The 24,865-nt window shown below is 41.4% G+C and overlaps 1 protein-coding gene across 4 annotated transcripts in view; it reads right to left on the bottom strand.

The window, feature by feature from the left end:
• LOC142659482 (uncharacterized) overlaps window positions 1–24,865 on the bottom strand; it is a 143,102-nt gene that overhangs the window by 115,376 nt on the left and 2,861 nt on the right. For all 4 annotated transcript variants that reach the window (XM_075835675.1, XM_075835658.1, XM_075835666.1 and 1 more), the window contains exons 2-3: window positions 7,766–7,832; window positions 7,298–7,389 (exon numbers count right to left, since the gene is read on the bottom strand). In XM_075835675.1, the coding sequence (XP_075691790.1) occupies window positions 7,298–7,389; window positions 7,766–7,826 (153 nt within the window). In that variant the 5' untranslated portion in view covers window positions 7,827–7,832. The remainder of the gene's footprint in view (window positions 1–7,297; window positions 7,390–7,765; window positions 7,833–24,865) is intronic.

Raw genomic sequence — 24,865 nt, 5'->3', positions numbered from 1 at the left:
AGATAACAGCAGTGCTTTTTATTTAGAAAAACGATCTATTTTTACAAGGAGCGATTTTAGCTTTATGCTAATGAGTTTCTTAATGCCCAAGTGGTCGTGTTTTACTTTAGACCAAGTGGGCGTTGTACAGAGGAGTGTATGATGCTGACCAATCAGCGTCATGCACTTCTCTCCATTCATTTAGACAGCACATATTGACACTGCGTTGTTCGCTATGTGCTGTCTTATACTGACACATTAACGTTACAGAAGTATTTAGACAGTGACTAGACATTCCTTCCAGCCAGGACGGGATGTCTATTCACAGTCCCTGCACTTCGTTAACGTTTGTTTGGTACTTACAGCAGAGCAAAGCGCTGCGAGAGCACACACACAGCTCCGCTGCGCCAGCACAGACACACAGCACTCTGCGCGAGCACACACACACAGCTCCGCTGCACAAGCACACACACAGAGAGCTCCGCTGCGCAAGCACACACACACAGCTCCGCTACACAAGCACCACACACACAGAGCTCCGCTGCGCGAGCACACACACACACAGCTCTGCTGTGAACACACACAAGCTTTGCTATACACGCACATATAGCACTACTACACGCGCACACACAGTGCTGCTACATGCGCACACACAGCTCTGCTACACAGACACACACAGTCACAGCAGGTGTGCGTGGGGGGTGGCGAGGAGGGGCCACGGGGGGGTAGTGTCACGAGAGGGGGGGTTGCAAGGGGGTCTGTGTGAGAGAGAGAGGGACAGACAGAGACACACACACCTTACCTGCAGTGCAGCCGGTCTTCATAATGACGCCTGCTATCTCCCTACAAACCAGCTTCTCTGCTGGGCGGCTCTGAACTGCGCCTGCGCAGTACAGAGCCAGATGGCAGAAGCAATGAACGGCTCCCGTTCATTGTGTCCTATGCACTGTGCTGCAGTATTCCATCTGTGTATGTGTCGTTAAGAGACACATACACAGATAAAATAAAACATGGCAGCCCCCAGTACAGTAAGAAAGAGTTAATAAAACAAACATTGTGTGTGAAAAATAAATAAAGTCAATATAATATTTTATTAAATAAAAACACATAAATTAATTAAAAATAAATAAATCATGAAACTGCCCCTTTAAGCAATAGCCAGACCAAGGGACTTACATAATAAAACATATACTACATCCCCATTCACTTTTACCGGACCGTGTGACATTTTCAGTCAAACCATTTTCGCCATATTGGCAATTGAAAGGTTTTCTGAATTCTAAATTCCTGTATCGGTTCAAGGAATGTGCACCGCATAGATAGGATCTATTGGTAGGCACAACCCGATAAAATCTTGCCTCTTAAAGTTCACACGGATGGCTCACAATTTCAGGACCCAGAAATAGCACAGAACATTTTAGATGGATGGAACATAGTGAGGAAAGCAGTTATCAATGAACGCTGGCGTGTATCCCACTATAAACGAATTCACTGTGCCATTTATGGTTTCGACATCCCCCCGCGCCCAAATGCATCAGACAGGTTGCTGACATGCCCAAAATGCCACCAGCCAAGAACAAACTTAATACATAGTATATGGTCATGTCAGGATAAGCAAAAGTATTGGTCAGAGATCCAGACTCATAACCCTTATCCATGTTCCTGACTTATAAATAATACATGGCAAATTAAACTTCCTTTTGAACTACAATCTTTGTTTTTTTCACTTGATTACCGTTGCAGGTACGGATAATTATTCATGTTATACTGTTGGTGGCGAAAAGAAACCTTTATACAGGCTTCAACCTTCTGTACCTTCCGTTTCGGAGGTGATCCAACAGTTTGAATTTTTTTTAAACTATGGATAGATTGGAAACAAAGCGAACAAAAGAAACACAGGCAAATAGAGTTAAAAAAAAAAAAGGAAAATCTTGATTTGTACGTTTTTTAACGCACAGGAGATTAGACAATTCATGACCCCTATAAGATATACCTCCTGGTATCTAGAAGCCAAGGGACATGCGTGAAAACGTATGCATGTGTGAACATCCCCATTGCAAGCATGGGTCCGTGTGCTGCGCGTTATTTCCATGTGCAGCACACAGACGTTATTCACGCTCGTGTGAATGAGCCCTTAGGCAGATTAAGAATACATTAGATTTTACTGGGATCGCAATAATGTTGACATTGGGTGCTACAAAATTATGTTTTCTTATTTCTGTCGAAAAAATAGATATATTACACATGAGAACAGGGGTAGGGGAAGGATGGGTGGGAGTGGTCATTTTTATGTATTGTTGTGACAATTGCACAAACATATTGTGACTTGACTATTGTAAAGCGTCTTTCATGCTATTATGTGTAATTGATGTTTAAATATTCAGCAGCAATTTTTTTAAAGAAAAGTATGACCCCAAACTCCATCAGACCTACACCTATAACTAACACGCTGCCATTTTTTCCCAATTATTTTTCCAATTGGAATGCTCATTGGGAAAGGGACACACAGACATTTGCTACAATATGTACAATTCATTCACTATTCGTGCAAATGGGAATCTAACAGATCACTTATGAGGAATTGTTTAATTTTGCTCAAATTAGGCTCCGTTCACACCTGCGTCGGGACTCCGTTCATGGGTTCCATCAGAGTTTTTGTGTCAGGGGAACCCATGAACGGAATACAAACTCAAACAAACAGAAACCATACGTTTTCGTTTGCATCACCATTGATTTCAATGGTGACGGATCCGGTGCAAATGGTTTCCGTTTGTCACCATTGTGTAAGGGTTCTGCCGTTTTGACGGAATCAATACCGTAGTTGACTGTGCTATTCATTCTGTCAGGGAAATAAATCATAAGCTATGTGTCCGGTCCTATCATAAAGTTTTCAAGACAATTATTCAAGAGGTTAATTTCCATAATGTAGTCCATTATTTCAAAGTGGATCCATAGGCAGAAAAGTACATTGTATAAAATATTGTGTGAAAATTGTTGTTTCACTGCAGAAAAATTCACTTAAAGGAATTCATGTTAGTTTCATTCCTTAGATTTTATCTACCTTTTTTTTTATTATTTATTTTTAACCCCTTTGCAACTTTTTTATTTTTCCATTAATATTGCCGTATGAGAGCTTGTTTTTTGCGGGACGAGTTGTAGATTTTCATTACACCATTTATTGTACCATATAATGTACTGGAAACCTGGGGAAAATTTCTTTGTGGGGTGGAATGTTAAAAAAACTGTGATTTCTCCATTTTTTGGTGGGTTTTGTTTTTACAGCGTTTACCGTGTGGTAAACATGACATGCTAACTTTATTCTGCGTGTCAATACGATTACAGCGACACCAATTTTATATAGGTTTTTTTTAGGCTTTACTAGTTTTACAAGGAAAAAACGATTGTTAAAAATAAAATTTGTTTTGTGTCGCCACATTCTGAAAGCCATAACTTTTGAGCGGTTGAGGGCTCTTTTTTTGCGTTGCAAGGAGTAGTTTCTACTGGTACCATATTGAGGTACACAAGACTTTTTATTTACTTTTTTCTTAAAAATTTGTGGGAGATAACATGACCAAAAAACAGCGATTCTGGTGGATTTAAATTATTATTTTACGGCGTTCACCGAGCGGGTTAACCCCTTAGTGACCAGCCCATTTTAGGCCCTAATGACCAAGCTATTTTATTCGTTTTTCTATAGTCGCATTCAAAGAGCTATAACGTTTTTATTTTTTCGTCTACATAGCTGTATGAGGACTTGTTTTTTGCGGGATTAGTTGTGCTTTTTAATAGCACCATTTTTGGGTACATATAATTTTTATATTAACTTTTATTAACCCTTTTCGGGGGGGATTATAAAAAAAAACTGAAATTCCGCCATTGTTCTATGCGTTTTTAAATTGACGCCGTTCACTATGCGAAGTAAATAACATGTTAGCTTTATTCTATGGGTCGGTACGATTACGGCGATACCACATATGTAGAGGTTTTTTTATGTTTTACGACTTTTGCACAATAAAAACACTTTTGAACTAAAATTATTTGTTTTTGCATCGTCGCTTTCTAAGAGCCGTAACTTTTTTATTTTTCCATCAATGTAGTGATTTTTTGGGCTTGTTTTCTGCGGGACGAGACGTAGTTTTGAATGGTACTGTTTTGGGGTGCATGGGACTTATTGATTCATTTTTATTATGACTTTTTTGGGGGGCAATGGAAAAAAATTGCAATTTCGCCATGGTTTTTTGCGTTTTTTTTTTACGGTGTTCACTTTGCGGTTTAAATTACATATTAACTTTATTAATGGAGTCATTATGGTCGCGGCGATACCACATATGTGTACTTTTTTTTTTTTTTTTACACTTTTACTAAATAAAACCACTTTTTATGGAAAAAAATGGTTTTATTTATTTTTTTACTGTACTTTTTATTAATAATCTTTATTTCACTTTGATGACTGATTTTATTAGTCCCACTAGGGGACTTTACTGTGCGATGTTCCGATCGCTGCTATAATGCTCTGGTATACTTCGTATACCAGAGCATTATTGCCTGTCAGTGTAAATCTGACAGGCAATCTGTTAGGACGTGCCTCCGGCGCGTCCTAACAGGAATATGTCCAGGGCAGACCTGGGGGCTTTTATCAAGCCCCCGGCTGCCATGACACCCCATCGGAGACCCGCGATTTCATTCGCGGGCCGCCGATGGGTGACAGAGGGAGCGCACTCCCTCTGTAAACAAAGTTAAATGTCGCGGCCGCTATTGACGGCGGCATTTAACGGGTTAAACGGCCGCGATCGAAGTAAACTTCGATCGCGGGCGTTGGAGCAGGAGCTCAGCTGTCATCAGACAGCAGAGCCCCGGCTCCTGCCTGCACGGGAGACCCGTGCAGGACTTAGACTAGGCTGACGTGAAAAGGCGTCAGCCTAGCCTAAAGCCCATTAGTGACCGACGCAAAAAGGCGTATTAGTGGTCACTAAGGGGTTAAATAGTGTTATATTGTAATAGTTCAGACTTTTACGGACATGATGAGACCAGATATGTTAAAGTTTTATCTTTGTTACATTGTGTTTTGGGAAAAATGGGAAAAGGTTTTGTTTTATTTTTTACTTTACTTAACATCCATCGTGGGGAAAAAGTTTGAGGGGCTATTGAGGGACAATATACAGAATTATGTGACAATGAATAGTATTATAAGTGACAGCCAGCACGGTTTTACTAAGGACAGAAGTTGTCAAACCAACTTCATTTGATTTTATGAAGAGGTGAGCAGAAGTCTAGACAGAGGGGCCGCTGTGGATTTAGTGTTTTTGGACTTTGCAAAGGCATTTGACACTGTCCCTCATAGACATCTAATGGGTAAATTAAGGACTATAGGTTTAGAAAATATAGTTTGTAATTGGATTGAGAATTGGCTCAAGGACCGTATCCAGAGAGTTGTGGTCAATGATTCCTACTCTGAATGGTCCCCAGTTATAAGTGGTGTACCCCAGGGTTCAGTGCTGGGACCACTATTACTCAACTTATTTATTAATGATATAGAGGATGGGATTAATAGCACTAGTTCTATTTTTGCAGATGACACCAAGCTATGTAATATAGTTCAGTCTATGGAAGATGTTCATGAATTGCAGGCAGATTTAAACAAACTAAGTGTTTGTGCGTCCACTTGGCAAATGAGGTTTAATGTAGATAAACGTAAAGTTATGCATCTGGGTACCAACAACCTGCATGCATCATATGTCCTAGGGGGAGCTACACTGGCGGATTCACTTGTTGAGAAGGATCTGGGTGTACTTGTAAATCATAAACTCAATAACAGCATGCAGTGTCAATCAGCTGCTTCAAAGGCCAGCAAGATATTGTTGTGTATTAAAAGAGGCATGGACTCGCGGGACAGGGATGTAATATTACCACTTTACAAAGCATTAGTGAGGCCTCATCTAGAATATGCAGTTCAGTTCTGGGCTCCAGTTCATAGAAAGGATGCCCTGGAGTTGGAAAAAATACAAAGAAAAGCAACGAAGCTAATAAGGGGCATGGAGAATTTAAGTTATGAGGAAAGATTAAAAGAACTAAACCTATTTAGCCTTGAAAAAAGACGACTAAGGGGGGACATAATTAACTTATATAAATATATGAATGGCACATACAAAAAATATGGTGAAATCCTGTTCCATGTAAAACCCCCTCAAAAAACAAGGGGGCGCTCCCTCCGTCTGGAGAAAAAAGATTCAACCTGCAGAGGCGACAAGCCTTCTTTACTGTGAGAACTGTGAATCTATGGAATAGCCTACCGCAGGAGCTGTCACAGCAGGGACAGGAGATGGCTTTAAAAAAGGCTTAGATAATTTCCTAGAATTAAAAAGTATTAGCTCCTATGTGTAGAAATGTTTCCTTCCCTTTTTCCATCCCTTGGTTGAACTTGATGGACATGTGTCTTTTTTCAATGGTGCTAACTATGTAACTTTTAATATATATTTTTTTTAGGTATTTAAAAAAACTTTATTTAACTGTATTTAACTTTTTTTTATTAGTCCCCCTAGAGGACTTGAAACAGTAATCGTTGGATCGGTGGCACTATATTCTGCAATACTAATGTATTGCAGTATAGTGCTTTTTTGACAGGCTCCTTCCAAGCCCTGCCAGAGGCTTAATAGAGTATGAAGATGGCAGACCTCGGCACCCCGTGATCGATTCGCGTGGGGGGGTCTGACGAGCCGTCAGAGGGTGCCCTACCCCTCTTTCAACTCCTTAGATGCCACAATTGCGATTGACCATAGCATTTAAGGGGTTAAATGGATGGAATCAAAGTAATCTTTGATTCCGCTCGTTCCAGTGAGGTGACGGCTGTATTACGCAGCCGTCACCCGCTAAGTATGGAGCGAGTTACGTGATGTGTTAAGGGGTTAAAGACTTCCCTGAGGACAACCATATTAGAGACAGTACAGCAGGGTGACTGTGGTTTATGGCAACTAAAATGGATGGCAGTCAATTGATTGAGTTGATCGCCCAATGATCTAACGTTTATCGCCAATCCGTTTGATAGGTGATAAATGTGTTTTAATAAAGGTTTTTAATCGCTCTGTGAACTTTTTCAACCAAATATTTATTGTTCCTATGCATCTATAATAAAAAAATTAGCCACATTTTGCAAATATTGTCTTCGTTAAAAAAAAATTCTACCATTTCGTGTCTGTAGCTTCTAGTCAGACCTATGTGTCTCCATGATTATAGACTACAAACAGACTCTGTGTAGGTTGAGCCTGCGGTTATGTATTACTCCCATCAATCTGCTGCCTCTTCGGTAGGTTAGCATTCTTACCTGAAGTTGGTCAAGTTGTTCATCTAGTGCATCCAATAGGCAATCACAATGGTCTCTATGTCTATCATCTGACAAAAGGTGCATCTGAAGATCTGTAATAGTTTCATACATTGAATACAACTGCAATGAATAAATTATTATCACACACAGCTCTATTAACTGTGGATTTATATATGAACAAATAATGTATAAAAATAAATATATTAATAATATTATTTGGCCACATGTATAATAAAAAATAAATTTGAAACGTTGACTCTGTCAGGTGCTATGATTCACAAGGCCATATTTTCCTGAAAGTTTTGATAAATAATTTGCTTTGACAAAATCTAGAGACACAATCCACCGTATTACATGTACGTAACAAATAGAACATTTAATTTATATTGAAATCTGAATTAATTTGTTTCAAGAATAATTAAAAAAGTAAATTACAATAAAAAATATTAAACTGCTATAATTCCTTACTTATTCCAATATGCTCTTCTGCTAAATCCTCAAAATCTTTATCTTCTACTGTATCAGTCATATTGTCCTGCAAAAACACAAAAGGAAAATGTATAAATATAATATATAGTTTAATACAAACCTTTCTTTCATGCTGCTAGTGGGTCTAAGACATGAATGGACAAATTATTGCCATAAATATCTAAGATGGGAAAACTACTTTAACCCCTTAAGGACACAGTCTGTTTTGGCCTTATGTACCAGGCCAATTTTTTTCAAATCTGATGTGTCACTTTGTGGCAATAACTTTGGAATGATTGTTTTCTCGTGACACATTGTACTTTATGTTAGTGGTAAAATTTGGTCAATACATTCATTGTTTATTTGTAAAAAAAAAACACCAATATTTAGAGAACATTTGCATAAATTTGAGTTTTTCTAAATTTAAATATATCAGCTAGTAAGACAGATAGTAATACCACACAAAATAGTTAGTAATTAACATTTACCACATGTCTACTTTATGTTGGCATTGTTATCCATACACCAAAGTAGGGGAAGTATGGAACAGGCACACATATGTTACAGCCGACACTTCAGAGTAACGAGCGGGATCGTCAGGGCTTAATAGATGACTGTCAGAATCACGATGTACTGAAATACATTAGTATTGAAGTATATAGTGCAAGCGATCTCACGATCGCTGGTTGAAGTCCCCTAGGGGGACTAATAAAAAAAAGTAAAAATTAGTAAAACAAAGGGTTTTTTTAATGTCAAAAAAATATTACAAATTAAAAGTAAAAAAAAAACGTTTTACCACTAGAGCATAGTAAAAAAATTCCTGAACTATTACAATATGTAATTATTTAACCCGCACAGTGAACGCCGTAAGAACAAATAAATTATAAACGCCAGAATCTCTATTTTTTGGTCATCTCATCTCCCACAAAAAAATGAAATAAAAAGTGATCAAACCGTTGCATGTACCCCAAAATGGTATCATTAAAAACTACAGCTTATCCTGCAAAACATAAACCCTCATACCACTTAATCGACGGAAAAATAAAAAAGTTATGGCTCTCGGAATTTGGCGACACAAAATAAATGTTATTTTTTACACTTAGGTTTTTACTTGTAAAAGTAGTAAAATATAGAAAAAACTATATATATTTGGTATCGCCGTAATCGTATTGACCCGCAGAATAAAGTTAACATGTTGTTTTAATTGCACAGTGAATTCCGTAAAAACGAAAATGCAAAAAAAAAATGGAGGAATCGCTGTTTTTTTTTAATTTTCTACCCCACAAATAAATTTTTCCCCAATTCCTAGTACATTATATGGCAAAATAAATGGTGCTACGAAAAACTACAACTCGTCCCGCAAAAATCAAGCCCTCATAGGACTATATCGACGGAAAAATAAAAAAGTTATGGCTCTTGGAAAGTGGGGAGGAAAAAATTAAAATGAAAATCTGAAAAAGGGCTGCGGCGGGAAGGGGTCAAAGTCCTTTTATTTTCTAGGAGGTAACAAAGGCTTAACACTTCATCAGCAATATTACACATTTTCAAGAAAATTACCAAAACATATTTTTTTAGGGACCAGTTCAGTTATGAAGTGGCTTTGAGGGCCCTATACATATAAGAAACCCCCATAAATTGCCCCATGTTAAAAACTGCACCCCTCAAAGTATTGAAAATAGCATTTAGAATGTTTCTTAACCCCTTAGGCGTTTCACAGGAATTAAAGCAAAGTAGAGGTGAAATTTACAAATGCAATTATTTTTGCAGAAATTTCATTTTAATAAATTTTTTTCCGTAACACAGAAGGTTTTACCAGAGAAACGCAACTCAATATTTAATGCCTGAATTCTGCAGTTTTTACAAATCTCCCACATGCGGCCATAGTGTCCTAATGGACTGAAACACCGGCCTCAGAAGCAAAGGAGCACCTAGAGGATTTTGGGGCATCCTTTTTATTAGATTATATTTTAGGCACCATGTCAGGTTTGAAGAGGTCTTGTGGTTCCAAACAGTGGAAACACCCCCAAAAAGACACCATTTCGCAAACTACACCCCTCAAGGAATTTATCGAGAGGTATAGTGAGCATTTTAATCCCACAGGTTTTTTTGCTGAATTTAGTGGAATTAGGACGTAAAAGTGAAAATTTAAATTATTTCCAATCAAATGCCGCTAAGCATTTGCATAGCCCCGGAGGGAACAAAACTGTGGAAACTCCACAAAAGTGACCCCATTTGGGAATCTACACTCCTCAAGGAATTTATCTAGCCTTTTGACTCAACAGGTTTTTTGCTGAATTTATTGGATTCAGGCCCCATGCACACGAACGTAAAAACGCCCGTAATCACGTAATAGACTTCTATTGGCCACGGGTACCTCCCCGTATGCTTACGGGAAGGTGCCCGGGCCGTTAAAAAAAATATACAACATGTCCTATTTTGGGCCGTAATTACGGCACGGGCAGGCCCATAGAAGTCTATGGGGCTCCCGTAATTACGTGTGACTACGTGTGTGCACCCGTAATTACAGGAGCGTTGCTAGGCGACGTCAGTAAATAGTCACTGTCCAGGGTGCTGAAAGAGTTAAACAATCGGCAGTAACTGTTTCAGCACCCTGGACAGTGAGTACCGATCACAATATACAGTGAAGGAAATAAGTATTTGATCCCTTGCTTATTTTGTAAGTTTGCCCACTGTCAAAGACATGAACAGTCTAGAATTTTTAGGCTAGGTTAATTTTACCAGTGAGAGATAGATTATATTTTAAAAAAAACCTGAAAATCACAGTCAAAATTATATATATTTATTTGCATTGTGCACAGAGAAAAAAGTATTTGATCCCTTTGGCAAACAAGACTTAATACTTGGTGGCAAAACCCTTGTTGGCAAGCACAGCAGTCAGACGTTTTTTGTAGTTGATGATGAGGTTTGCACACATGTTAGATGGAATTTTGGGCCACTCCTCTTTTCAGATCATCTGTAAATCATTAAGATTTCGAGGCTGTCGCTTGGCAACTCGGATCTTCAGCTCCCTCCATAAGTTTTCGATGGGATTAAGGTCTGGAGACTGGCTAGGCCACCCCATGACCTTAATGTGCTTCTTTTTGAGCCACTCCTTTGTTGCCTTGGCTGTATGTTTCGGGTCATTGTCGTGCTGGAAGACCCAGCCACGAGCCATTTTTAATGTCCTGGTGGAGGGAAGGAGGTTGTCACTCAGGATTTGACGGTATATGGCTCCATCCATTCTCCCATTGATGCGGTGAAGTAGTCCTGTGCCCTTAGCAGAGAAACACCCCCAAAACATAATGTTTCCACCTCCATGCTTGACAGTGGGGACTATGTTCTTTGGGTCATAGGCAGCATTTCTCTTCCTCCAAACACGGCGAGTTGAGTTAATGCCAAAGAGCTCAATTTTAGTCTCATCTGACCACAGCACTTTCTACCAATCACTCTCAGAATCATCCAGATGTTCATTTGCAAACTTCAGACAGGCCTGTACATGTGCCTTCTTGAGCAGGGGGACCTTGCGGGCACTGCAGGATTTTAATCCATTACGGCGTACTGTGTTACCAATGGTTTTCTTGGTGACTGTGGTCCCAGCTGCCTTGAGATCATTAACAAGTTCCCCCCTTGTAGTTTTCGGCTGAGCTCTCACCTTCCTCAGGATCAAGGATACCCCACGAGGTGAGATTTTGCATGGAGCCCCAGCTCGATGTCGATTGACAGTCATTTTGTATGTCTTCCATTTTCTTACTATTGCACCAACAGTTGTCTCCTTCTCACCCAGCGTCTTACTTATGGTTTTGTAGCCCATTCCAGCCTTGTGCAGGTCTATCATCTTGTCCCTGACATCCTTAGAAAGCTCTTTGGTCTTGCCCATGTTGTAGAGGTTAGAGTCAGACTGATTAATTGAGTCTGTGGACAGGAGTCTTTTATACAGGTGACCATTTAAGACAGCTGTCTTTAATGCAGGCACCAAGTTGATTTGGAGCGTGTAACTGGTCTGGAGGAGGCTGAACTCTTAATGGTTGGTAGGGGATCAAATACTTATTTCTCTGTGCACAATGCAAATAAATATATATCATTTTGACTATGTGATTTTCTGTTTTTTTTTAATATAATCTATCTCTCACTGGTAAAATTAACCTAGCCTAAAAATTCTAGACTGTTCATGACTTTGACAGTGGGCAAACGTACAAAATCAGCAAGGGATCAAATACTTATTTCCTTCACTGTAGCTCAACCTATAAAAAAAAAAGACGTTCATACTTACCCAGAACTCCCTGCTTTTTCCTCCAGTCCGGCCTCCCGGAATGACGTTTCAGCCCATGTGACTGCTGCAGCCAATCACAGGCCAATCACAGGCTGCAGCGGTCACATGGACTGCCTCGTCATCCAGGGAGGTCGGGCTGGATGTCAAGAGAGGGACGCGTCACCAAGGCAACGGCCGGGTAAGTATGAATTTCTTTTACTTTTACCTTGGAAAGGGCTCTGCCCCTTCTCTCTATCCTGCACTGATAGAGAGAAGGGGCTGCCGATTAGTGCAGTGCAATTTTGCAGCAAAAACGTGCCTGTAATTACGGGTGGAAAACTGGTGACACCGGACCCGTATTTACGGGCACGGGTCCGTAAATACTGGTGCAATACGGGTCGAATACGTGTGACCAAGGACCCGTATTTACGCCAGTATTTACAGGAGGGAAAAAATACGTTTGTGTGCATGAGGCTGTGAAAATGAAAATCTACATTTTTTTCTAATAACATGTAGTTTTAGCTCAGACTTTTTCATTTTCTCAATAGAAAAAGGAGATAAAGAACCCCGACATTTGTAAAGCAAACTCTTCTGAGAACAGTAATACCCCATATGTAGTAATAAATGGCTGTTAGGACACACTGCAGGGCTTAGAAGGGAAGGAGCACCATTTAACTATTGGAGCTCAAATCTTGGTAGAATGGTTTGCGGTGCCACGTCACATTTGCAAAGCCCCTGAGCGACCAAAACAGTGGAAACCCCACAAAAGTGACCCCATGTGGCAAACGACACCCAAGGAATTTATTGAGCGCTATAGTGAGTATTAGTCTTTTGCTGAATTTAGTGGAATTAGGCAGTGAAATTGAAAATCTAAATTTTTTCTGATAAAACTTACAATTTTTACAAGGAATAAAGGTGAAAAAGCACCCCAACATTTGTAAAGCAATGTCTCCCGAGTACTGAAATACCCATATGTGGTAATAAACTGCTATTTGGACACACAGCAGGGCTCAGAAGGGAAAAAGCACCATTTGACTTTTGGAGCTCACGTTTTGCTGGAATGGTTTTTGGGTGCCATGTTGCATTTTCAAAGCCCCTGAGAAGCCAAAACAGTGGAAACTAGGGCTGGGCAATTATGCCAAAAAATAAAATCTCGATTTTTTTTTTTTTCAAGACTAGGGGCGATTTTCGATTTAAGTCTTGAGTTTCTTATTTTTTTCCATTTATTTAACAGTAATACCAAGAGATAATTTAATAAATTATTTTCTTTATATAAATAACTTCACATATATTGCTATAATTGTACGTAACCTAACAGCTTTTAACCTCTGCAAATACTTTTTTTTTAATCAGAAATACAATTGGAAAAATGTCTATCTAATTGATTCTAACTTCTGTGTTCCCCGGCAGGGAACAGGTTTACAGTATCTATAATCAATGATGCGCTGCGTGCACTAACATCCTCCTCTGCCCGTCACCACCCCAGCCGGTCTCAGACATTGCAGGCGAGAGCAGTGTAAATTGCAGCAGTGCCAGGCAGATAGCGCCGAGTGGGCAATCTGGGGCGAGATTACATTATAGTATCTGAAGTCTGAGCAGGACACTGTGCAGTACTGGCCCCACCATAGAGGGTTAAATAAATGATATTAAGGCCCGATTCACACGACCGTGATTGGACCATGAAAAACGGTCCGTGTGTCAGCTGGATTTCCTGGCTCGACCACGGTACATGTCAAAGCGACTCCTGGCATCGGTCATTTAGGCTACATTCACATGAGAGAAAAAAACATGGCCATTAAAAACTGATCAAATTGTCAATTTTTCATGTCAATTTTGCATCAGTGTCTTGAAATCGATTTCCTTTGTCAGGTTTTTTTGATCCCAATCCCCTGAAAACACCACAGTGCCCATGTAGATAGTAACACAGTGCCCACATATAGTGACATAGTGACCCCCCATATAGTACCACACACCCTTGCAGATAGCACCCCCTTGCAGATAGCATCCCCACCCCCTTGTAGATCGCACCCCCACCCCCATGTAGATTGCAGCATCCCCCCTTGTAGATCACACCCCCACCCCTCTTGTAGATCGCACCCCCCCTCCCTTGTAGATCGCACCCCCCACATGTAGATCGCACCCTCACCCCCATCCTTCTTGTAGATGGCGCCACTGTAGCTGCCACTAGGAGCTGAATCCCCGGCCAGAGGATGCCGACGCTCTGACCGCGGATGCAGCTCCTAGTGGGAGCTACAGTGGTGCTATCTACAAGAAGGTTGGGGGGGCTGCTGCGATCTACAAGGGGGGTGGGGGTGTAATCTACAAGGGGGCGTGGTGGTGCGAAACACAAGGGGGGTGCGTTCTGCAAGGGGTGGGTGCGCGATCTGCAAGAGGGGGTGTCATTTACAGCGGGGTGGTGGCGCTATCTACAAGAGGGGTGGTATCTACAGGGCGGTGTGGCTATATACGAGGAGTCCCTGCTTCCCCACGGAACTGCTGTTCCGTACTGTATCATTTTGTGCAGTACAGAACAGCAGTTTCGCGGGGAAGTAGAGACAGAATGGGGCACAGCTTGTCAGACCAGTCAGGTGACGAGGTGGAGCGGGGCGGAGCTTCCTCCTGCAGCACAGCTGCTATAAAAATAAAAATCAACATTTGTTCCACTAAAATGTTGCATTTTTTCATTATCTCAAGGAATAAAGGAGAAAAAGAACCCCAACACTTGTAAACCAATTTCTCTCGAGTACGGCAATATCCCATATGTGGTCAGAAACTGCTGTTTGGACACACAGTAGGGCTTAGAACGGCAGGAGAACTATTTGGCATGCAGACTTTGCTTGATTGGTTTTTGGGTGCCATGTTGCATTTACAGAGCCCCTGAGGTACCAGTACAGGGGAAACCCCTTAAAAGTTACTCCATTTTAAAAACTACACCCTTCAGGGCATTAATTTAGGAGTGTAGTGAGCATTTTAACCTCACAGGTGTCATAGATTTTATAAGAATTAGGCAGTGAAAATGAAATATTTTATTTTTTCCAAAAATATGTAGTATTAGCTCCCAATTTTTTATTTTCACAAGAAGTAATAGGAGAAAAAACACCACACAATTTGTTACTCAATTTTTTATGACAATACCCCATATGTGGCCCTAAACTGCTGTTTGGGCACATGGCAAAGCTCAAAATGGAAAGAGTGCCATTTGGCTTTTAGAGCGCAGATTTTGCTGGATTGGTGTTCGGGAGCCATGTCACATTTGTAGAGCTCCCATAGGTACCAGAGTGCATTGAAAAACCCCAAGAAGTGACCCCATTTTGTAATCTGCACCCCTCAAGGCATTTTGCACTCTTAAACTGATATGCCATTTTAGTGCACAATATGTTGTGCCCAGTTTGTGCCACTGCAGACAAATACCTACAAACTGTTAATGCCATATATGTGGAAGTAAACTGAAGTTTGGCCACATTGTAGGGTCTCAGAAGGGAGGGAGCGCCATTTGGTTTTAGGAGCGTGGATTTTGCTTGGCAGTATCTGTTTAGGGTTTTACTGGTAGTTCAGTTTATGATGAGGGGGCATATGTAAGCTGTGTGCAGTACATCAGGGAATAATAAGGTGGTATAATAATGCAGTAAATAAATAATAATCCATAGATATGTGGCCAGTGCACTGATAAATGGTGCCAGGTCTTATCCCCCTTTTGGAACACACTCTGAACATTTTTTGTCATCATATTCTGACAGAACCTTTTTATTTTTTCGCCAACGGAGCTGTCTGAGGTAGGGCTGGGCGATTATGACCTAAATCAAAATCACGATTAATTGAACATGTAACTTCGATTACGATTAATGAACTATTATTTAGGCCACACCCCTTTTTGCATGCCACACCCCCTATTTGCATGCTACACCATTGAATTAATATTTCTTCAGAGTCTGCTGTATACTTCTGTATATAATATACCCCCTGACACTGCCCCCACTCCGTATATTGCCCCTATAGTGCTCCCCATACAGCATAATGCCCCCTATAGCTGCTCCCACACATTATAATGTCCCCATAGCTACTTCTATACAGTATAATGCCCCTATAACTGCCCTCCATGGTATAATGCCCCTCCGTAGCTGCCCTCCACACAGTATAATGCCCCCATAGATGCCCTCACACAGTATAATGCCCTGCATAACTGCCCTCCACAGAGTATACGGTCCGTCATAGCTGCCCCTACACAGTATAATGACCCTGATCAACTATTGGATTCAACTGTATCTGCGTCCTTAACCCCTTCCCGCTTTGGTCACTTTTGACCTTTCTGACAGAGCCTCATTTTTTAAATCTGACATGTTTCACTTTATGTGGTAATAACTTCGGAATGCTTTTACCTATCCAAGCGATTCTGAGACTGTTTTCTCGTGACACATTGGACTTTAAGTTAGTAGTAAAATTTGGTCGATACTTTTAGTATTTAAATGTGAAAAACACCAAAGTTTAACGAAAAATTGCAAAAATTTGCATTTTTCTAAATTTAAATGTATCTGCTTGTAAGACAGATAGTTATACCACACAAAATAGTTGCTAATTAACATCCCCCATATGTCTACTTTAGATTGCTATAGTTGCTGAACATTCTTTTATTTTTCTAGGACGTTACAAGGCCTAGAACTTTAGCAGCAATTTCTTACATTTTCAAGAAAATTTCAAAAGGCTATTTTTACAGGGGTCAGTTCAGTTGTGAAGTGGCTTTTAAGGCCTTATATATTAGAAACGCCCAATAAGTCACCCCATTTTAAAAACTGCACCCCTCAAAGTATTCAAAACAGCATTTAGAAAGTTTCTTAACCCTTTAGACATTTCGCAGGAATTAAAGCAAAGTAGAGGTGAAATTTTACAAAGTTCATTTTTTTTTTTGCAGAAATTAATTTTGAATCCATTTTTTTTGTAACACAGAAGGTTTTACCAGAGAAATGCAACTCAATATTTATTGCCCAGGTTCTGCAGTTTTAGGAAATATCCCACATGTGGCTCTAGTGTGCTAATGGACTGAAGCACAGGCCTCAGAAGCAAAGTAGTACCTAGAGGATTTTGGGGCCTCCTTTCTATTAGAATATATTTTAGGCACCATGTCTGGTTTGAGGAGGTCTTGTGGTACCAAAATAGTGGAAACCCCCCAAAAGTGACCCCATTTGGGAAACTACACCCCTCAAGGAATTTATTTAGGAGTATAGTAAGCATTTTGACCCGACAATTTTTTTGCAGAAATTTTTGGAACTAGGCCATGAAAATGAAAATCGACATTTTTTCAAATAAAATGTAGGTTTAGAAAAAAAATTTGCATTTCCAAAAGGACTAAAGGAGAAAAAGCACCACAACATTTGTAGAGCAATTTCTCCCGAGGAAAACAATACCCCATATGTGGTCATAACCGGCTGTTTGGACACACGGCGAGGCTGAGAAGTGAAAGAGTGTCATTTGGCTCTTGGAGCTCAAATTTAGCAGGAATGGTTTGCGGAAGCCATGTCGCATTTGCAAAGCCCCTGAGGGGACAAAACAGTGGAAACCCCCAACAAGTGACCCCATTTTGGAAACTACACACCTTGAGGAAATTATCTAGGGGTATAGTGAGCATTTTGACCCCACAGGTGTTTTACAGAAATTATTGGAAGTAGGCCGTGAAAATGAAAATCTACATTTTTTCAAAGACAATGTAGGTTTAGCTCATTTTTTGAAATTTCCACAAGGACTAAAGTAGAAAAAGCACTGCAACATTTGTAAAGCAATTTCTCCCGAGTAAAACAATACACGATATGTGGTCCTAAACTGCTGTTTGGACACACGGTAGGGCTCAGAATGGAAGGAGCACCATTTGGATTTTGGAATGGTTTCTGGGGACCATGTCACATTTGCTGAGTCCCTGTACTACTAGAACAGTGGAAACACCCCAAAAGTGACTCTATATGGGAAACTGCACCCCCTTAGGAATAATCTAGGGGTATAGTGAGAATTTTGATTCCAAAGGTTTTTTGCTGAATTAATTAGAATTAAGCAGTGAAAATGAAAAATTTAACTTTTTTTCAATAAGATGCAGTTTTAGATCAACATTTTTCATTTTCACAAGAAATAAAGAATAAAAAGCACCCCAACATTTGCAATGCAATTTCTCCACAGAGTACGGTAACACCCCATATGTGGTTATAAACTGCTGTTTACATATATGGGAGCATTTAGAAGAAAAGGAGCGGTGTTTAACTTTTGGAGCGTAGATTTTGCTCCAATGGTTTGCGGACGCCATGTTGCATTTGGAAAAGCCCTGATGTGCCAAACAAATTTTAGAAACTACACTCTTAATGGCATTTATCAAGGGGTGTAGTGAGAATTTAGACTCCAGAGGTGTTTTTCAGAAATGAATATGCGGTGGATGGTGCAAAGTGAAAATTGCAATCTTTCCACTGATATGCCTTTTCACCGCACAATATGTTGTGCCCAGCTTGTGCCACTGGTAAATCTTACCCCATAAATTGTTAGGTGGGTTCTCCCGGGTATGGTAATGCCTTACCTGTGGACATAAATTGCTATTTGGGCACACTGTAGGGCTAAGAAGGGAAAGACCGCCATTTTGAGCTTGGATTTTGCTTGGTAATAGTTCTGTTTGGGGTTTTGCTGGTATTTCAGTTTATAATGTGGGGGTATATCTAAGCTGTGAGGAGTACATCGGGGCATAATAAGAGGGTATAATAATGGGGTAAATAATACAATTATCCATAGCTGTGTGTTACGATGTGAAGCGATCCGTTATGCGCAGGTCGGTGTCACACTGATAAACGGTTTTCTTTCTTATCCCCCTTTTGTAACACTCTGTACATTTTGGGGACATTTTCTCCTTTGTAGTTTGGGAAATTTTGCTGGGAAAGTTTTGCGCTGGTATAATACGGGCGCCCTCACTTCCAGCGGATGTGATATGTCCCTTTTCTTCCTAGTTCCTAAATACTATGGCCCTGAAACTGAAGGAATGTTCCCCTTCTGCCTGCACATTGAGATGTTTTTTCATCGCCGCATTACTAGTGCCATAGCTTTTTTATTTTTCGGTTGATGAAGCTGTGTGCAGGCTCGTTTTTTTGCAAGACGGGCTGTAGATTTTATTCGTACCATTTTGAAACACATACGACTTTTTGATCACTTTTCATTTCATTTTTTGGTAAAGGAAATTACCAAAAACAAGCAATTCTGGAATAGTGTTTTATTGGGGGGTTTTCGGCATTCAGAGTGCGCAATAAATTACATGTTAACTGTATTCTGCGGAGCGATACGATTACGGTGATACCAAATTTATATTGTTTTTTTATGTATTGTAGCTTATGCACAATAGAATAACTTTTTTTTATAAAATCATTTGTTTTCTGTGTCGCCGTATTCTAAGACCCATAACTTTTTTATTTTTGCGTGGATAAAACTGTGCCAGGGATTATTTTTGGCGGGACGGATTGTCGTTTTTATTGGTACTATTTTGGAGTAAATGTGACTTTTTGATCACTTTTTATAGCATTTTTTGGGAGGAGATGTGACCTAAAAACAAAGATTCTGGTGTAGTTTTTCATTTATTTTTTTTACGGCATTCACCGTGCGGAATCAATTACATAATAGTTTTAAAGTTTGGGTCACTACGTACGCGGCTATACCAATTATGTATTGTTTGTTTTTTTTTTAAATTATGATTTTTCCCATAATAAAAGACTTATTATAGGAAAAAAGGCAGTTTTGTTTTTTTGTTTTTTTACTTGAAACATGTGTGTTTTTATTGTTTTACGACATTTTTATGAACTTTTTTGTACTTTTTTGACTTGTCCCACTAGGGCACTTGAGGGCCTGATGCCCGATCGCTACTCTAATATACTGCACTACATACGTAGTGCAGTGTATTAGTGCTGTCAGCTATTCACTGACAGCAAGCCTATGAGGCAGACACGGAAGCCATTATTTGGCCTCCGATTGCCATAGCAACCCAGCGATTGCATCGCTGGGTTGCCGGTCGGGTTAAAACCCATCAGATGCTGCGCTCTATTGAGCGCAGCATCTGAGGGGTTAATCGGCCGGATCGGAGAATAGCTCCGGTCCTGGCAGTTACAGGAGGTTGTCAGCTGTATAATACAGCGGTCACCCGACGGTGATGGTGCCGGCTCTGCTCCTGAGCCCGCACCATCACCACGACGTAACTGTACTGCGGTTTGCGGGAGCATCTTCCCGTCAGCGCCGTATATATACGGCGGATGTCGGGAAGGGGTTGAGATGCAGATACAGTTTAAAGCAGGAAAAAAATAATTGAAAAAACCTAAATGTGCAAGAGGACGTAGATTAATTGCACAGAATTTTGGTTTCGGGTTTTTTTAGATTAATTGCCCAGCTGTAGTGTGAGGGCCCATTTTGGGGTACATGCGATTTTTTGATCACTTTTTATTCCCTTTTATGGCAAACAAGGTGACCAAAAAACAGCAATTCTGACATTGATTTTTATTCCTTTTTTTTTTAATGTGTTCATATGTGGGCTATCAATTACATTTTTACTTTATTCTGCGGGTCGATACGATTAGGCTGGGTTCACACTGAGTTTTTTGCAGGAGGAAGGCAGATTTTTCTCTGCCTGCACGCCGATGTTCGTGGTGTTTTTCGCCCTCGGCCATTGAGCGCCGCAGGCATAAAAGGCAGCGAAATAAGTTTTCTCTGCCTCCCATTGATGTCAATGGGAGGTCAGAGGCGTAAACACCCGAAGATAGGGCATGTCCCTTCTTTTTCCCGCAAGCAGGTTTTTCCGCTTTAGTTATTTTTTTTGTGTCGCCATATCCTGAGAGCCATAACTTTTTTATTTTTCCGTCAAAAAAGCTGTGGGAGGTCTTGTTTTTTGCGGGACTGCTGTAGTTTTTATTAGTACAATTTATGCGACTTTTTGATCACTTTTTATTCTTTGTTTTTGGGAGGGGTGGTGACCAAAAAACTGATTCTGGATTGTTTTTTAGTTTATTTTTTTACAGTGTTCCCCGTGCGCGAAAAATAATGTGATATTTTTATAGTTTGCGTCGCAACGGACGTGGTGAAATGTCTACTTTTTTAATGTTTTCCGTTTTTTCCTATAATAAAAGACATATTATGGGAAAGGGCGGTTATTGTTTTTGAACTTGAAACTTTTAATTTTATATTTTTGGACAACATTTTTATTTACTTTTTTAACTTTTTTTTGTCCCACTAGGGGACTTGAAGGAATGAAGCCCTGATTGCTATTATAACACACTGCCCTACCTACATAGTAAAGTATTTGAGCTGTCAGATATACACTGACAACAAGCCTATTAGGCTTCGACTCCGGATGGGACCCAATAGGCTTCCGTACATGGCAGGCCAGGAGACAATTGTTAGGCCTCCGGTTGCCATAGCAACCATTGGCACCCCATTGCGATTGCGTTGCTGGGGTGCCGATCGGCTAGTAACCATCTAGATGCAGCAATCGCTTTTGAACCCTGCATCTAAGGCCTCATGCACACGACCGTAGTGGTGTGCACGACCGTGATTAGCAGCTCGGATGGCCGCGGAGTGTCACCGCCCGAAAATCACCGGCCGTGCACATGGCCGTATACATACATTTCAATGAGCCTGGACCGCAAAATGCGGCCGTAATAAGGCATGTCCTATCTTTTTGCGGTCCAGGCTCCCGGGCAATGCACGGACCTGATATATGCCAGTACATTAGCCTGCGTACTGGTATTATGACCTAATAACAGGAAATATGGTCAGACAGCCCTGGGGTTTTTCAATAGACCCTGAGCTGTCTGCCCATACTTGCTGTGGCCGTGCGATCAGCCGGATAAGTATGCCCATCCTGATAAGTATGCCCATCCTGATGCGGAAACGTCCTGCCGCTTATGACGACCATACTTGTCCTTAGTTGGCAACCAGTTAATTCCAATTGGCACCTGAGGCTGATACAAAAAACACCAATACTAGTCAGAATAACACAGCATCACCCAAATCATATACATATATTCCATTTATCATCGTCTGGAATGTATTTTTGCTGTGTATGCCTATCAATAGAGCAGTAATTAATTGTTAACCTATCAAAAGAAAAAGTCTCCAAGACATTTAGTTTCACTTCCCACCGCAGTGATACACTTCTTTCAGTACATAAATTACTCCCTTCACAGTTTAATGAAAATGACAATTCAATTTGATAAAATTAATTTGTTTTCCATCAAAGATCTTAAATACAAGACTAATTAACAGTGCTGCGGGCAGGTCCTGTGTGACTGATCAGCCTAAGGGCTCATGGACATTGGCACTGAGCCTGTACAGCTATTTTAGGCTATATGCACATGTTGAAGAATTTGATGCAGAAAATGTGCATCAAAACGGAAAATAAATGAATGCGGAAACAGGTGCGAATATTGTACTGCAGATTTTGGTGTGTTTTTTTTTACTAAATCTTGTCAGATACAATTCTTAAACGGAAACGCAAGATAAATGGACACTTCGCAGATTTTAAAACCTTCCCCGCACGTCAATTCACGTGCAGAAAAATGTAGCATTATGTAGATGTGTTTATTTGAAATCTTACGTAAAACGCATTGTGTATTTGACCTTAGTCGTAGAGTTTCCGTCAGACTCCATGTCTATGGAGAAATTCTCTACTAGGAGCCATGAATACTGTAAGGCCCCATGCACACGATGCGTCACGATGTCCGAGACGACTTCACGGTGTCCGTGTCAAGTCAAGTGTCCGAGACAACTTCAGTGTTCAAGTCCTGCTATCCAGCACTAGCGTGCTTCCCATAGTCCGGTACAAGCCAGCTTCTGATAGTACGGCACATGCCTGTTTCCGATAGTCCGGCACAAGCCTGTTCCTGATAGTCCGGCACAAGCCTGCTTCCGATAGTCCGGCACAAGCCTGCTTCCGATAGTCCGGCACAAGCCTGCTTCCGATAGTCCGGCACAAGCCTGCTTCCGATAGTCCGGCACAAGCCTGCTACCCAGGTACTCTTGTCCTAGTGTCTGTCATAGACTTTCCATTTGACCAGCTGCTACTCCGCTACGGCGGAGCGGCCCAGTGGGTCCACATACCTCACAGCCGTGACAGTTTGCTCAGGCCATGGATCCCGCTGGTCAATGCAAGAAACCGGTACAGTCAAAGCAAGCAGACGTGCGAGATCTCCAAGAATGCCAGGATCAGCTCCTGCAAGCAGTCAATGCTATTGCCACAAGCTTGGATTTTGCTTCAGTTGCTGCCCCACCTACTCCACTGCCCGCCAGCACTCCAGTCAGTTCTGGGTCCGGAACTTCGTTGCCACTTCCACCTCATTACAATGGAGATGAAACAACCTGTAGGGGCTCTCAACCAGTGCAAGATCCACATCCAATGGTACACACATCTCTTCCCCTACGATCTGACAAAGGTTGCGTTTATGGTCTCCCTCCTCTCTGACAAAGCTGTGGCATGGGCGAATCTGGGAACATGAGTGTCCGGAATCTTCCAACCTACAGCTATTCTTGGAAACTTTTCGCACAGTGTTTTTAGAACTGGACGGAACGTCTTCTGCAGCTGCTTCACGTCTAACTCTCCGTCAAGGCCTGAAGAGAATATGGATGCCCCAGCTCTCATCAAAAAGTTCCTCCTATGCTCTGGACCTAAGAAGAGGGGATTTAAGGGGGTGTACTGTAAAGCCCGCGGTCACTGACCGCCGGCGTTCCCCACTCACCGGCAGCCGCGACCGCAGGGCTCTGAAGCCTTGCCGGCATCTCCTTCCTCTAAAACGCCGGCACACACTGCTCTCTCCTCCAGCCAATGCCTGTAGGGCAGTGTGGGCACCAGGAAATGCATCCCATTACCAATCCCAGCATACCCAGGACTTTAAAAGGTACCCTGCCCACTTCCACATAGCCTGAGCAATGTTGTGTCTTTCCCACTGTTTGCCTGCAAAGGTTCCCTAGATGTATCCTGTATCCCTTATCCTGCTTCCAATAGTCTTAGCCAAGTCAAGTGTTTGAGACGACTGCACTATCCGTGTCTGGTGTCCGAACCAAGTCAAGTGTCCGAGACGACTTCAGTGTTCAAGTCCAGTGTCCGTGTCAAGTCACGTGTCCGAGACTTCAGTGTTCATGTCCGGTTATCCAGCACAAGTCTGCTTCCAATGGTCCGGTACAAGCCAGCTTCCGATAGTCCGGCACAAGCCTGCTGGATAGTCTGGCACAAGCCTGCTTCCGATAGTCTGGCACAACTCAGCTTCCAATAGTCTGATTCAAGCCAGCTACCCAGGTACTCTCACCCTAGTGTCTGTCATAGACTTTTCGTTTGACCAGCTGCTTCTCTGCTACAGCGGAGAGGTCCAGTTGGTCCACATACCCCACAGCCGTGACAGATATCAATGTTACAACACATGGGTTTTGACTAAAGTGAAGTAAAAGCAATGTAATAATAGTCAGGGTATGTTCACACGACAGCGTCCGTAACGGCTGAAATTACGGGGATGTTTTCAGGAGGAAACATCCCCGTAATTTCAGCCGTAACGGCATGTGCAGGCGCTTGAACGGCGCGTCCATTATGGACGTAATTGGCGCTGCTTTTCATTGGAGTCAATGAATAACGGCTCCAATTACGCCCAAAGAAGTGACAGGTCACTTCTTTGACGCGGGCGTCTATTTACGCGCCGTCATTTGACAGCGGCGCGTAAATATACGCCTCGTGTGAACAGACAAACGTCAGCCCATTGCTTTCAACGCTATCGAGGCGCATTTTTCGGACGTAATTCGGGGCAAAAACGCCCGAATTACGTCCGTAATTAGTGCGTGTGAACATACCCTTATAGTGATGTCATAGTTCA

Source organism: Rhinoderma darwinii, chromosome 1 (genome assembly GCF_050947455.1).
Source record: "Rhinoderma darwinii isolate aRhiDar2 chromosome 1, aRhiDar2.hap1, whole genome shotgun sequence".
In the NCBI taxonomy this organism is placed as follows: Eukaryota; Metazoa; Chordata; class Amphibia; order Anura; family Rhinodermatidae; genus Rhinoderma; species Rhinoderma darwinii.
Note: the sequence above shows the minus strand (reverse complement) of the source record. Positions and strands in the feature narration are given on the sequence as shown.